Genomic DNA, 17,297 nt, shown 5'->3' with positions numbered 1-17,297 from the left:
TCCTGGGGCTGTGGGAGAAGGATCTCTTCTCGTCAGATCGGGTCTCGTCGATGGAGCGGGTCGTATTTTGGGCCCGCTACATCGACGATATTTTCCTGATCTGGCGGGGGACTTCGGTTGAGTTACGATCATTTGTACAGGAGTTGAATGATAATTCATTGAATATTCATCTGACTTATAAACATGATTTTTCCCGTATTGATTTTTTAGACGTCTTGGTGGAGAGGAATGTGGATGGCTTACTTTTGACCAGTGTTTTCCGTAAAGAAACATCTGTGAATGCAGTACTTCATGCTTCATCTTCCCACCCACCCCATGTGATAAAAGCTGTTCCTACAGGACAATTCCTTCGGCTGAAAAGAATCTGTACCACCAAGGAGTCTTTTGAAATTCAAGCTGAGGACTTGAGAAACCGTTTTATGGATCGCGGCTATAGTAAAAGATGCATCAAAAAAGCGTACAACAGAGCAAAGTATTCAGACCGCCAACAACTTCTCTTCTCTTCCAGATCGGTTAAAAGCACAAATCAGGTCAGATTCGTCACACAGTACCACTCTAGGTGGGGGGAGATGTCTAATGTTCTGGCCAAGTATTGGCCCATTTTGCTCGCTGATCCTATCTTGAGACAATATCTGCCCTTACATCCCTCTGTTACGGCACGGAGATCTAAAAATTTGGGGGATCACCTTGTTAGGAGTTATTTGAAACCAATAACGCCACCTCCAATTTTTTCCAGTGCACCTGGTCATTCTCGATGGGGTTGCAGACCATGCGGGAAGTGCATAGCGTGCCCCAACATCGATTCTGCTACGCATTTTTTGGCATCAGATGGCCGTGAATTTACCATCACACACACGATCAATTGCCAAACCACGATGGTGGTGTATCATGGAACTTGCCCATGCAATAAAATTTACATTGGGCTCACGACACGTACCCTTAAAGTTAGAACACGGGAGCATGTATGTGACATCTTGGCGGCTGCAAAAGTGGAGAATGCGGAGTGTCTTAAAACCATTCCTAGACACTTCAAATTATATCATTCATGTGACCCCTCTGGCTTCAGGATTAAGGGCATTGATCATCTGATTGTCGACTTACGTGGTGGCAAACTCAGCCGCCATTTAGCGCAGAAAGAGGCGCGATGGATATGGAGACTTCAGACATTACATCCTTTGGGTCTCAATGAAAGCCTTAGTTTTGCCCCTTTTCTTTAATTTATCTATCTCCTTGATCATTTTTCAGCACGCTTTTTAATTGGTATCTCGTCTTGTGTTATTTATTTTAACCCTTGTGTTTATTATTTTATCCTTTTTAGATTAGGTCCTTTGGATCATCAATATTGCGACCTCTTGCTTCTGCACTTCTTCTTTTTAAATATGTGGAATATCACCTGTTATGAAGATTACAGCATCTTATCTATGGATTCTCCATTCTTATATTTGTATTGATTTTTTGTATTTTGCTGTGGTATTGACGTTATCACTTTTCTATTATTATATTAATTGCTTCTGTATAGTAGTTTTATTGACTTGTATTTTATAGTCTCTAATGTACCTTTTAGTGGGGTATTCTATTTCACATTTTTTGCACTTCGCACTTTATCATATTGCACATTTATAGGTCTATTTCTTTTTGCTTTTTGGTCCGCAATGTTTTTAATTCTGCTTATTTTAATATTGGCTTGGGTTTCTCAACCAGCGTTTTCTTTCCCTTAGCGCCGCTCTTATTATACTTACCTGATCCTGTGCGCATGCGCGTCGGCGCTCTGTTGCCGGGCGACACTGGCGGCGTCTCACAGGCTTGTCTGGGGTTCGGCGAAGCCGCCGCTCATGTGATCGCATGTGGGCGGGCCTTGGTGACGCGCTCCCCGGCCTTGCTTGACGCCCTCTGTGTCGCTCTGCTCTCTGGAAGCCGACTTGCGCATGCGCCGCTACATGGGTCTTTTTTGTAACGGCGCTTCGGATTGGTTCCTCTAACACTTAAAACGCTGGCTTTTACTGATGATGCCATACCCCCGGAAGAAGGCACGAGGCCGAAACGCGGCGTTGGGGTGGGTGGCAGCACGGTCCCGCAGGTAATACAACTTGTTTATTGCTACTTTGAAGCATCCGACATTCTTTAGTCTTACAGCCTTTTTTTATTTGTGCCTCCTCACTACTGAAGTCACTTTGAGTCGTATACAATTGGGGTGCATTTTCTCTAGGCTTATTGTGATGCTCTCTATTTAGTGTTGCCTGCTGTTCTTTGTGGTGCCACCTCCATGGTGTGTTCCCTGTCATTTGTCCTGTGGTTTCTCTTTGTATTATTTTGTATTCAATAAAGTTGTTTTTATGCTTTACTTTTGGTTCTTTTGGTGCTTTTTTCTCATTGGTTCACATGTCCTTGGCACTGAACCCTGCTATACATACCCTGACACCCCTTCCAATATTTAGGTGTGGTGTGTATATTCTATTTTTGGATTTATATACTACACAGGCTGCCTAATGGGGGTGCAATATATTATACAGACTGCCTAATGGGGGTGCATTATACTATACAGGCTGCCTAATGGAGGTGCATTATATTGTACTGACTGCCTAATGGGGGTGCAATATATTATACAGACTGCCTAATGGGGGTGCATTATACTATACAGGCTGCCTAATGGGGGTGCAATATACTACACAGGCTGCCTAATGGGGGTGCAATATATTATACAGACTGCCTAATGGGGGTGCATTATACTATACAGGCTGCCTAATGGAGGTGCATTATATTGTACTGACTGCCTAATGGGGGTGCATTATACTGTACTGACAGCCTAATGGGGGTGCATTATACTGTACCGGCTGCCTAATGGGGGGTGCATAATACTATACAGACTGCCTATGGGGGTGCATTATACTATACAGACTGCCTAATAGGGGTGCATTATACTATACAGGCTGCCTAATGGGGTTGCATTATACTGTACTGGCTGCCTAATGGAGGTGCATTATACTGTACCGGCTGAATAATGGGGGGTGCATAATACTATACAGACTGCCTATGGGGGTGCATTATTCTATACAGGCTGCCTAATGGGGGTGCAATATATTATACAGACTGCCTAATGGGGGTGCATTATACTATACAGGCTGCCTAATGGAGGTGCATTATATTGTACTGACTGCCTAATGGGGGTGCAATATATTATACAGACTGCCTAATGGGGGTGCATTATACTATACAGGCTGCCTAATGGGGTTGCAATATACTACACAGGCTGCCTAATGGGGGTGCAATATATTATACAGACTGCCTAATGGGGGTGCATTATACTATACAGGCTGCCTAATGGAGGTGCATTATATTGTACTGACAGCCTAATGGGGGTGCATTATACTGTACCGGCTGCCTAATGGGGGGTGCATAATACTATACAGACTGCCTATGGGGGTGCATTATACTATACACACTGCCTAATAGGGGTGCATTATACTATACAGGCTGCCTAATGGGGTTGCATTATACTGTACTGGCTGCCTAATGGAGGTGCATTATACTGTACCGGCTGAATAATGGGGGGTGCATAATACTATACAGACTGCCTATGGGGGTGCATTATTCTATACAGGCTGCCTAATGGGGGTGCAATATACTATACAGACTGCCCAATGGGGGTGCATTATACTGTACTGGCTGCCTAATGGGGGTGCATTATACTGTACTGGCTGCCTGATGGGGTGCATTATACTATACAGACTGTCTATGGGGGTGCTTTATACTATACAGACTGCCTAATGAGGGTGCATTATACTATACAGACTGCCTAATGGGGGTGCATTATACTGTACAGGCTGCCTAATGGGGATGCATTGTATTATACTGGCTGCCTAATGGGGGTGCATTATATTGTACTGGCAGCCTAAAGGGGGTGCATTATACTATACAGACTGCCTAATGGGGGTGCATTATATTGTACTGGCTGCCTATGGGGGTGCATTATATTGTACTGGCTGCCTAATGGGGGTGCATTATATTGTACTGGCGGCCTAATCGGGGTGCATTATACTATACAGACTGCCTAATGGGGTGCATTTTACTATACAGACTGCCTAATGGGGATGCATTATATTCTACTGGCTGCTATGGGGTGCATTATACTGTACTGGCTGCCTAATGGGGGTGCATTATATTGTACTGGCTACCTAATGGTGGTGCATTATATTGTACTGGCGGCCTAAAGGGGGTGCATTATACTATACAGACTGCCTAATGGGGGTGCATTATATTGTACTGGCTGCCTATGGGGGTGCATTATATTGTACTGGCTGCCTAATGGGGGTGCATTATATTGTACTGGCGGCCTAATCGGGGTGCATTATACTATACAGACTGCCTAATGGGGTGCATTTTACTATACAGACTGCCTAATGGGGATGCATTATATTCTACTGGCTGCTATGGGGTGCATTATATTGTACTGGCTGCCTAATGGGGATGCATTATACTATACAGACTGCCTATTGGGGGTGCATTTTATTATACTGGCGGCCTAATGGGGTGCATTATACTATACAGACTGCCTAATGGGGGTGCATTATATTGTACTGGCTGCCTATGGGGGTGCATTATATTGTACTGGCTACCTAATGGGGTGCATTATATTGTACTGGCTACCTAATGGTGGTGCATTATACTATACAGACTGCCTAATAGGGGTGCATTATATTGTACTGGCTACCTAATGGGGGTGCATTATATTGTACTGGCGGCCTAATGGGGGTGCATTATACTATACAGACTGCCTAATGGGGTTGCATTATATTGTACTGGCTGCTATGGTGGTGCAATATATTGTACTGGCTGCCTAATAGGGGTACATTATACTCTACAGACTGCCTAATGGGGGTGCATTATACTATACAGACTGCCTAATGGGGGTGCATTATATTGTACTGGCTGCTATGGTGGTGCAATATATTGTACTGGCTGCCAAATAGGGGTACATTATACTATACAGACTGCCTAATGGGGGTGCATTATACTATACAGACTGCTAATGGGTGTGCATTATACTATGCAGACAGCCTATTGGGGGTGCATTATACTATACAGACTGCCTAATGGGGGTGCATTATATTATACAGACTGCCTATTGGAGGTGCATTATATTGTACTGGCTGCCTAATGGGGGTGCATTATATTGTACTGGCTGCCTAATGGGGTGCATTATACTATTCAGACTGCCTAATGGGGGTGCATTATACTATGCAGGCTGCCTAAAGGGGGTGCATTATTCTGTACTGGCTGCCTATGGGGGTGCATTATACTATGCAGGCTGCCTAATAGGGGTGCATTATACTGCACTGGCTGCCTATGGGGGTGCATTATACTATACAGGCCTATGGGTAGAGCATTATACTATACAGGCCTATGGAGAGTGCATTATACTATGCAGGCCTATGGGGAGTGTATTATACTATACAGGCCTAAGAGGAGTGCATTATACTATGCAGGCCTATGGGGAGTGCATTATACTATACAGGCCTATGGAGAATGCATTATACTATACAGGCCTATGGGGAGTGCATTATACTATACAGGCCTATGGGGAGTGCATTATACTATGCAGGCCTATTGGGAGTGCATTATACTATACAGGCCTATGGGGAATGCATTATACTATACAGGCCTATGGGGAATGCATTATACTATACAGGCCTATGGGGAATGTATTATACTATATTGAGGACTATCTGGCACATTATACTATATGGAGGCTATCTAGGGGGCCATCATATAGTGTGGGGATTACAGTGAAGGGGCCATCACACAGTGTTGGGGCCATCAAGCAGTTTGGGGGCTACTAAGGGGTCAGTATACTGTGTGGGGGTACATTACAGTGAGGAGGCATCATGTTATGTATAAGAGAGCATTATGCTGTGTATAGGGGAGCTGTACAGGGGGGAGACTTGGAACAAAATGTGGGTACTGTTTTCTAGGGCACTTGCACCCGGCATTACTGTATTCTAGAGGGTTGCTTTAGAATTTAGAGGGCACAGAGAACCACACAGCAGGTGCAGTAATAGGGTCACATACAGCGGCAGCATTGGGGTACCAGTAGGATGAGGAGTTTGTGCAGGTTGAGAATAGATGGTGATGGCTGGAATATGAGAAGTGTACTGTGTCTTTGTCGTAATCTCTGCAGACGAGTCCTGGGTGGAAGAAGTTGTGTCGGTCTGGGCCAGATGGAAAAGACGGGAAAAATGAACGATTCCATCAGAAAGAATGTCAGCGGTAAGTCACCATCTGTAACTGTACTTTGATCTGTTATATGTTCTGCAGGGCTGGTATCTACCACTGACCATATGGCGGTAATATCCATGTTGCTCTTTGTATAGAGATTATTTTCAGCAGCGGCGTGGTCATCTGCTGAGGTTCTTCTCCACTATTAGGCTATGTGCACACGTTCAGGATTTGTCCCGTTTTTTTCACGATAAGAACGCATAAAAAATGCATACATATGCATCCTATCATTTAGAATGCATTCTGCAATTTTTGTGCACATGATGCGGTTTTTTTTCCGCTAAAAAAACGCATCGCAGTAAAAAAAGTAGCATGTTCATTAATTTTGCGGATGTTTCGCGTTTTTCCCACTATTTAATGCATTGGGAAAAAACGCGAAAAGAACGCATGCGGATTTCTGGCAGAAATGTCCGTTTTTTGTCAGGTAATTTCTGCAAGAAATCCTGAATGTGTGCACAAACCCTTAGGGTACCGTCACACAGTGAAATTTCCATCGCTACGACGGTACGATTCGTGACGTTCTAGCGATATCGTTACGATATCGCAGTGTCTGACACGCAGCAGCGATCAGGGACCCTGCTGAGAATCGTACGTCGTAGCACATCGTTTGGAACTTTCTTTCGTCGCTTGATCACCCGCTGACATCGCTGGATCGTTGTGTGTGACAGCGATCCAGCGATGTGTTCGCTTGTAACCAGGGTAAACATCGGGTAACTAAGCACAGGGCCGCGCTTAGTAACCCGATGTTTACCCTGGTTACAAGCGTAAACGTAAAAAAAACAAAACAGTACATACTTACATTCCGGTGTCTGTCCCCGGCGTCTCAGCTTCTCTGCACTGTGTGAGCGTCTGCCGGCCGGAAAGCGAGCACAGCGGTGACGCGGTGACGTCACCGCTCTGCTTTCCGGCTATGGCGCTTACACAGTGGAGAGAAGCTGAGACGCCGGGGACAGACACCGGAATGTGAGTATGTACTGTTTGTTTTTTTTACGTTAACGCTGGTAACCAGGGTAAACATCGGGTTACTAAGCGCGGCCCTGCGCTTAGTAACCCGATGTTTACCCTGGTTACCCGGGGACTTCGGCATCGCTCCAGCGCCGTGATTGCAAAGTGTGACCGCAGTCTACGATGCTGGAGCGATATTCATACGGCGCTGCGACGTCACGAATCGTGCCGTCGCAGCGATGGAAATTTCACTGTGTGACGGTACCCTTAGGGGGTGTCACCGAGATGTAATCAAGGTTACCTGGTTAGGGGCCCACTCAGAAGCTTCGCCCCCCCCCCCCAAACCAAAATCCTAGCTACGCCTCTGATACTGTATAATTCTTCAACTGAGTTAATTCCAAACCAGTATTATATGGTACACTAACAATTAGAAAGAATAAAGTGGGCTATGTTGTAAGAGCCGACAATCATGACAAAGACATACTGATAGGGAATTTAGATTGTGAGCCCCATCGGGGACAGTGATGATAGTGTGTGCAACCTGTAAAGCGCTGCGGAATATGTTAGCGCTATATAAAAATAAAGATTATTATTATTATCATGATGTCCCATGTAGTGACAGTCACTGTTGTATACAATAGATACAACGGAATCAGGCCAAGCATTTTAATAATCTAGAGGCTATGATTTAGGTTTAGGGGGTCGGCTGTTAGAATGCCCCTGACCTTAGGGTACCGTCTCACTATACGATTTACCAACGATCACGACCTGCGATACGACCTGGCCGTGATCGTTGGTAAGTCGTTGTGTGGTCGCTGGGGAGCTGTCACACAGACCGCTCTCCAGCGACCAACGATGCCGAGGTTCGCTGGTAACCAGGGTAAACATCGGGTTACTAAGCGCAGGGCCGCGCTTAGTAACCCGATGTTTACCGTGGTTACCAGCGTAAAAGTAAAAAAACAAACAAACAGTACATACTGACCATCTGATGTCCGTCAGGTCCCTTGCCGTCTGCTTCCTGCTCTGACTGAGTGCAGCCGTACAGTGAGAGCAGAGCGCAGCAGTGACGTCACCGCTGTGATCTGCTCTCACTTTCCGGCCGGCAGACAGACAGAGCGGGAAGCAGACGGCAAGGGACCTGACGGACATCAGATGGTGAGTATGTACGGTTTGTTTTTTTTTACTTTTACGCTGGTAACCAGGGTAAACATCGGGTTACTAAGCGTGGCCCTGCGCTTAGTAACCCGATGTTTACCCTGGTTACCAGCGAACGCATCGCTGGATCGCTGTTACACACAACGATCCAGCGATGACAGCGGGAGATCCAGCGACGAAAGAAAGTTTAAAACGATGTGCTACGACGTACGATTCTCAGCAGGGTGTCTGATCGCAGTAGCGTGTCAGACACTGCGAGATCGTAACGATATCGCTAGAACGTCACGAATCGTGCCGTCGTAGCGATAAAAATGCCACTGTGTGACGGTACCCTTAGAATTAGGTGGCTATAGATCAAAATGTTTAAGTGGGGTTGTACAAAGTTTCAAGGTTACCCCCTATCCTTCTTTATTCTTTCCGCTCTCTTGTCCACCTTTATGTCCATTATTCCTTCTTATTTTCAGTGCAGTCATGTAGTGTATGTCTCCACATTTATCTAAAGAGGGATTTGGCTTCTCTCAGCCATCTGTCATAATTGTACATGACGCTGTGGTATCACAACATGCTGTGCTATGGAGTAGAGGAAAGTAGTTGTGGCTTCACTGTGCAGCAGTCTTATGCAGGGCCGATTATGGCTATGTGCACACTTTGCGGTTTTTGCTGCTGATCCGCAGCGTTTTTGGACGCTGCGGATCCGCAGCAGTTTCCCATGAGTTTACAGTACAATGTAAACCTATGGAAAACAAAAAACCCTGTGCACATGCTGCGGAAAAAACCGCGCGGAAACGCAGTGGTTTACATTCCGCAGCATGTCAATTCTTTGTGCGGAATCCGCAGTGGTTTGGCACCTGCTCCATGTTAAAAAAACGCAGGTGCCTAAAACCGCAGTGGAAACCGCACAAAAAAACGCGATAAATCCGCAGTACTTTTTGCAATGCGGATTTCAACAAATCCGCTGTGGAAAAATCCGCAGCAGAATCTGCAAAGTGTGCACATAGCCTATAGCTTCCCTGCCGCTTGAGACGAAAAATGAAATGGCGCCCCCTACCACTTTGTCTTTCTCTAACTTAATGAGCGAACCCATCACTCGATACTTGCTTAACAAGTAAATTATATAGCGCTATCATATTCCGCAGCGCTTTACAGACATTATCATTCGCTGTCCCCATTGGAGCTCACAATCTAGATTCCCTATCAGTGTGTCTTTGGAGTGTGGGGGTAAACCGGAGAACCCAGAGGAAATCCACGCAAACACGGGGAGAACACACAGATTCATTGCAGATGTTGTCCTTGGTGGGATTTGAACCCAGGACCCCAGCGCTGCGAGTGTTTACCACTGAGTCACTGTGCTGCCCTGTGGCTGGCGTTCATTGCAGATGATTATTTCTGCTTAAAAAAAAAGTTGAAAAAAATTAAATAAATATAAAAGTTCATATCACCCCCCTTTTGCCACATTTAAAACAAGAAAACAAAATAAAAAATACACATTTGGTATCGCTGTGTTCAGAAACACTCGAACTTTAAAAATATAAAAAGAATTAATCCGATCAGGAAACGGCGCAATGAGAAAAAAAAATCGAAATGCCAGAATTACAGTTTTTTGGATGCCACAACTTTGCAATAAAATGCAATAACAGGCAATCAAAATATTGTATCTTCCCCAAAATGGTGTAAAAATGTCAGCTCGCCGCACAAAAAATAAACCCCCACCCAGCCCCAGATCTTGAAAAATGCAGCCGCTCTGGGTGTCAGAAAATGGCGCTTTTTTTTTTTTTTAAACAAAATTTGGAATTTTCTTTCTCAACAATACGTCAGCTGGCAGATACCCCCCTTTGAGGTGGGCTCAGATGGTAAGCCCACCTCAAAGCCACGACATGTCAGCTGTCTTCAATGCTGTTTAACAAGCGGTGCTGGCCGCGCAGCCGGAAGTATGCGCACTGCTGACCCCCCCGTCACGTGATCGGGGGTCATCGGTGCGTTGCCATCACAACCATCTCTATGGTTGTTGATGGCAGATTGCTATGAGCGCCACCCTGTGGTCGGCGCTCATAGCAAGCCTGTAATTCTGCTGCATAGAGATGATCTGTGCATCACCTCTAAGCAGCAGAGGCGATCGAGTAGTGGATGCTTCTAGCCTCCCATGGAGACTATAGAAGCATGCCAAAATTAAAAAAAATGTGTTTAAAAATAAAAAAAATATAAGGCTATGTGCACACGTTGCTGAATTGCCAAGGAAATTTCCGCGGCAATTCCCTGCGGCGGGTAAAACACATGTGGAATTGGCATGCGTATTCACTAAACACTAGCATTTTGCAAGCGTAATTAGCTTGCAGAATGCTAGCGTTTTCCAAGCGATCTGTATCATCACTTGGAAAAATGATTGACAGGTTGGTCATACTTGTCAAACATAGTGTTTGACAAGTGTGACCAACTTTTTACTATTGATGCAGCCTTTGTAGCATCAATAGTAAAAAGATATAATAAAAAAATAAAAAATCGTGATATTCTCACCTTCCGGCGGCCCCCGCAGCCTTTCCTGCTATTTGCGTTGCTTCCGGCAACTCCCGTTCCCAGGGATGCCTCGCGACAATGACCCCAGATGACGTAGCATCACGTGAGACTGCTACGTCATCACAGGTCATTGTCGTAAGGCATCACTGGGAACAGGAGCTGCCAGGAGCATCGCTAAGGCCAGGGTTGGATCCGGGGGCCGCCAGAAGGTGAGTATATAACTATTTTTTTTTTTAATTCTTTACCATCCGCACATGATCCGCTTACTTTGCGCATGGTGGGCATAGCCCCATGCGGGAAGTAAGTGGATCAATGCATTCCTATGTGTGTGGAATCGCCGCGATTCCGCACAAAGAATGAGCATGCTGCGTATTTTTCCGCGATGCAATTCCACCGCGGAAAAATACGCAGCATTAGCACAGCATTGCGGAATCCCACTGGATTCAATGGGCGGTGTTGTGTATGTATTTTTGCAGGCAAAAACGCGGCAAAAACGCATACAATCCGCAACGTGTGCACACACCCTAAAAGTTCAAATCACCCCCCTTTCGCCCCAATCAAAATAAAACAATTAAAAAAAATCAAATATACACATATTTGGTATCGCCGAGTTCAGAATCCCCCGATCTATCTGCAGCGCCCCAGAGTCCTGGTCGTTGCAGTATTGTCGCTCTTCCACCAGGGGAAGTGATGGTACGTCTGATGGCACTAAAGGAGTTCACCTGACCAGGTATCACAGTCACACACTACACTTCACACTCCAACCACCAGGGGGAGCAAAGGGTTCTATGTATTAGGCCACTCCTCACACTCGGGTAAAACTGGGGGTTGGATAGGAAGTTAGAGGAGAACGCTACTGGGTGAGACCCAGGAAAGACCTGTCAGGCAGACAGGGAGAGAAGGAGGAACATCTGAGCTGCAGACAGAGGTCCCTGTCAGGGGTGGGATCCTGGCAGAGACTGAGCGAGAGATAGAACGTTACGGAGCTGCGCCTGCACCCCATTGCGGCAGCATCCTAAGAAAGAACAAGAAGCGGAGTATATTGTGGAGAAGTGAGAAACGAGATCACAGCACAAGGAGATAACACCGGGAGGAGTTCTGCCTTAAGATCGGCAACATCCTTCTGAGGCGCGTAGCCGGTGGCCGGAACACCGAGGGAGTAATAGGCTCTACGCATTACTTCAAACTACGGCAGGACAGTTAATTCCAAGTTGGCTGCCCAACCTTTAACCTAATGAAGACAACGGAGGCAAATTGTGGGAGAGGGGCGTCTCTAGGGTCCCTATAAAATAGCTCCAGGCCTACCCCGTCATACGGGTCGTCCTATCCATATCATCTGGGGGACGTAGAGAGAGAATATCAGAAACATACACGACAGTTGTGAGGACTATCCAGTGGTGCTCAGCAGGGAGGTACTACAACACACAGGTGCAAGTAGGAAGGCTACTGATTTCAACCTGCAAAGGGAACTCTGGATGTGCCTTCGGACCGGCCGGATTCAGCCAGCCCTGTTAGCAGTGCTCGGGATTGTGGATGCTGAAGTCTACAGTAAAAGGTAAAGAGACTGCAACCCTGTGTCCTCGTTATTTACTGCGACCTACACCATCATCATCTACCTTACTGGGAAGCCCTGGGGACATACTTCACCTGTGGGAAGGTATACCATCTAACTGCCATTCCATCACCCCAGTGGACCCCAAGCAGCGTCGGTCATCCTGACCGAATACCACAGGTGGCGTCACGAACACCGTACAAACAACTAACTACACCTTTAATTGGACGCCGCTTAGCAGGGCCACGGACCGGGTCGGGCCACCGTGACATCCCCAGAACCGAGACAGAAGGGACCCGGTACCGAGTTGTGAGGACTATCCCGTGGTGCTCAGCAGGGAGGTACTACAACACACAGGCACAAGTAGGAAGGCTACTGATTTCCACCTGCAAAGGGAACTCTGGATGTGCCTTCGGACCGGCCGGATTCAGCCAGCCCTGTTAGCAGTGCTCGGGATTGTGGATGCTGAAGTCTACAGTAAAAGGTAAAGAGACTGCAACCCTGTGTCCTCGTTATTTACTGCGACCTACACCATCATCATCTACCTTACTGGGAAGCCCTGGGGACATACTTCATCTGTGGGAAGGTATACCATCTAGCTGCCATTCCATCACCCCAGTGGACCCCAAGCAGCGTCGGTCATCCTGACCGAATACCACAGGTGGCGTCACGAACACCGTACAAACAACTAACTACACCTTTAATTGGGCGCCCCTTAGCAGGGCCACGGACCGGGTCAGGCCACCATGACATCCCCAGAACCGAGACAGAAGGGACCCAGTACCGAGTACCCCACTGCCCTGCGCCTGGGGGCAATCCATATCAATAAAAAAAAAGGATTAACCTGATCGCTAAACGGCGTAGCGAGAAAAAAATCAAAACGCCAAAATAAATTTTTTTGGTCACCGCGACATTGTATTAAAATGCATTAACGGGCGATCAAAAGATCTTATCTGTACAGAAGTGGTATAAATAAAAACGTCAGCTCGGCATGCAAAAAATAAGCCCTCAGCCAAATCGAGATCATGAAAAATGGAAACGCTACGGGTATCGGAAAATTGCTCAATTCTTTTTACTTTTTTTAGCAAACTTTGGAATTTTTTTTAACACTTAGATAAAAGAGAACCTAGACATGTTTGGTGTCTATGAACTCGTAATGACCTGGAGAATCATAATGGCAGGTCAGTTTTAGCATTTAGTGAACCTAGCAAAAAAGCCAAACAAAAAACAAGTGTGGGACTGCACTTTTTTGCAATTTCACTGCACTTGGAAATTTTTTCCCGTCTTCTAGTACACAACATGCTAAAACCAATGATGTCGATCAAAAGTAAAACTTGTTTTGCAAAAAATAAGCCCTCACATGGCCATATTGACAGAAAAATAAAAAAGTTATGGCTCTGGGAATCATTTTACAGCCAGGAGCTCTGCTAATGCATTTGTGCTCCTGTCTGTAAAATGTTGTGAATGAATGGAAAGCAGGGGAATGTCCTGTAGTTACCTTGAGTCGCGGTAATACGCCCTCTGCTGGATGTCCTCATATGAACTCGAGCCTGGGAAAAGTTCCCACGCTCGAGTTCATATGAGGACATCCAGCAGAGGGCGCATCACCGCGAATCAAGGTAACTACAGGACATTCCCCTGCTTTCCATTCATTCCCCGGGGTTTTACAGCCATGAGCACAACTGCATTAGCAGAGCTCCTGGGTGTAAAATGATTTAACCCCTTCAGATGGATTTACATCGTGGGACTTGACTGTAACGACGGAAGGTATGGGATATTGTTGATTTTTTCTTTTTCTTTTATTACAGAATGAGGGTCCTCAGGTGGATTACCAGTATAATAAAATATTAAAACACCCTGTGTCTTTATTTCATTAAAATACTTTTCAATAATGTGTGTGTGTTTTATTACCCATTTCGTACTACTGGATTAATAATGGATAGGTGTCATAATTGACGCCTCTCCATTATTAATCTGGCTTAATGTCACCTTAAAATAGCAAGGTGACATTAACCCTTTATTACCCCATATCCCACCGCTACAGGGGAGTGGGAAGAGAGAGGCCAAGTGCCAGAATAGGCGCATCTTCCAGATGTGCCTTTTCTGGGGTGGCTGGGGGGCATATGTTTTTAGCCAGGGGGGGCAATAACCATGGACCCTCTCTAGGCTATTAATATCTGCCCTCAGTCACTGGCTTTACCACTCTGGAGGAGAAAATTGCGCGGGAGCCCACGCCAATTTTTTCCGCAATTTAACCCTTTAATTTAATAGCTAGACACACCAAATTTTACACACAGACACTTCTTACATTAGTAAATAGGAATATGTAATAAAAGAAGGGATATGAGATGGTTTACTGTATGTAATCCATGTCTCATATCATGTCGGGTTTGGGAAGGAGATAGCAAAAGCCAGCAATTGAATTACCGGCTTTCATGCTATCTAGCGCTGAATTAAATATAAATATATATATATATGTGTGTGTCTCACTGACATTATATATATATATATATATATATATATATATATATATATATATATATATATATATATATATATATATATATATATATATATATACCTATTCTATGTGTAGACATTTATTCTACCTATTCTATTCTGTCAGTGTGATTTTACTGTACACCGCACTGAATTGCCGGCTTTTCTAGAGAACACCGCTGCGTAGTTCTCGCAAGTCACACGCATGGTCCGTGTGTAATCCGTAATTTTCTCGCCCCCATAGACTTTCATTCGTGATTTTTTTTGCGCAATACGGTGACAAACGCAGCATGCTGAGATTTTCTACGGCTGTACAAGACCGTATAATACGGATCAGTAAAATACGGCAGATAGGAGCTGAGCCATAGAGAATCATTGTACCGTATGCAATCCGTATTTTCTGCACCTCTCATACGTCCATAAAACTCGCTAGTGTGACGCCGGCCTAAAGGATCGGAGCACAGAGTACTGACACTCGGCTCAGGGTTGCAGCACAGCTGGAGCTGAGGGTCATTAGCATATTGCATCCGATGTGATTTGTTAGTGGGACCCCGGCCACATACTGATATTATTTTTTTTTAACAGAGGAATTCTGTCCCCTAAGAAACAAATGAAAGTGGACAATCCCTTTAATAACTATTTGCGCCAATTGTCACTTAAGGACATTATTCCACAAAACTGGTATAGTAGATTTATTTTTTCATAGGGGAAAATCACTGATGAAACACTGATGGTGAAAACAGACATACTGACCCAATACTGAAGAAAGGAGTGCTCAACAGTTACGCCAAGCAGGTAGCACAAGAGCATTCAGCTAGAAGATTGACTGCAGCGGTCATGTTCAGTTGTTGTGATATCATCACCGATGCTGCCCGTCAACAAAGACCACGGGGCAGGGCTGGGGTGGAAGGTGTAACACTGACTTGGTTATTTATTTTTTTTACAGTGCAAGTCAAATAAAATGACAGTGGACAACCCCTTCAATTTACATGTGTGGCAATTACCACTTCTATAATGAAATGATACCAACAAACTGACATTATAGTATTTATATATCTTCCCATATAGGAAAATACTATATACCCCAACCCAACACGGACAAATCTCACCCACTCACCGCACGTACAGTAAGTAACATATCTCTTCATGCCCCACAACCCATATCAACAACATTATAAACCATATACTGTATATACTGACACCCCACAGATAAACTACATGTAAGCTGCAAAATGTATAAATGTCACATATGCAATCTATACAGCACAGTATATAGAGTACACACAGCACAGTAAGTATATACAGTACTGTCTACCACACAGTATATGTAAAGCGCTGCGGAATATGTTGGCGCTATATAAAAATTATTATATATATATATATATATATATATATATATATATATATACACACACACAGTATATACACTCTCTCTATATATACACACACTATATATACTGGGAGGCCCAAAAGTGGGTGGACAGTATGTGTAATAGGGTTATGTAGGGGGAGATTTATCAAACATGCCCTTAGCAACCAATCAGATTCCACTTTTCATTCTTCACAGACTCTTTGGAAAATGAAAGGTGGAATCTGATTGGTTGCTAAGGGCATGTTTGATAAATCTCCCCCTTCATAACCCTATTACACATACTGTCCACCTACTTTTGGACCACCCTGTCTATCTATATATACACACATACAGTATATACACTCTCTATATATACACACGCAATATATACAGCACCCACACAGTGTATAAAATACACACACAGTAAGTATATTCAGTACAACCCACACAGTGCATATATACACACACATGCAGTATATACACTACTTATTTATATGTATATATATATATATATATATATATATATATATATATATATATATATATATATATATATATACACATACACAATGTATACATCACCCACACAGTATATGTACACACTGTATACACAAATGGAGTGTAGACCCAGTATATACAATACATACAGTATACAGACACATATATACAGTATACACAGTGTATAAATACACACATACACATTACAGTCACTCACGCCTATAGGCCGCCCCTTACCTCAGCACACCCAGCACCAGGTCCCCTCAGCGCTTAGGCTCCGCCCCTCACTGCTTAGGATCCGCCCCCTCAGTGCTTAGGCTCCGCCCATCAATGCTTAGGCTCACCCCTCAGTGCTTAGGCTCCGCCCCTCCATGATTACGATAGGTTCCGTCCCTCATGAACCAGGAGGTTTGTCAGCTGTCTGCAGCTTGGAGCCGACGTGATGCAGGGCGTCCACCAGCCAGAGATAATGTCCTCCATGGCCCCACCATCCTCCTCACCTCCCTGCTGCAG

General features: G+C 44.9%; 1 protein-coding gene across 2 annotated transcripts in view; it reads right to left on the bottom strand.

Annotated features, from left to right (window-relative positions):
• GRB7 (growth factor receptor bound protein 7) overlaps positions 1 to 17,097 on the bottom strand; it is a 157,354-nt gene extending 140,257 nt beyond the window's left edge. The window contains exon 1 of one of the 2 annotated variants that reach the window (XM_077252363.1): positions 17,022 to 17,097. Coding sequence is in view for 1 of the 2 variants with exons in the window: in XM_077252361.1 (XP_077108476.1) it covers positions 15,689 to 15,745 (57 nt within the window). In the remaining variant the exon portion in view is untranslated. Of the gene's footprint in view, positions 1 to 15,688; positions 15,829 to 17,021 lie in introns of those variants that run through there. The other variant, XM_077252361.1, reaches the window with a different exon arrangement.
• Between the last annotated feature and the right edge of the window lie 200 nt (positions 17,098 to 17,297).

This window comes from Ranitomeya variabilis, chromosome 4, assembly GCF_051348905.1.
Source record: "Ranitomeya variabilis isolate aRanVar5 chromosome 4, aRanVar5.hap1, whole genome shotgun sequence".
Taxonomy (NCBI): domain Eukaryota; kingdom Metazoa; phylum Chordata; class Amphibia; order Anura; family Dendrobatidae; genus Ranitomeya; species Ranitomeya variabilis.
Note: the sequence above shows the minus strand (reverse complement) of the source record. Positions and strands in the feature narration are given on the sequence as shown.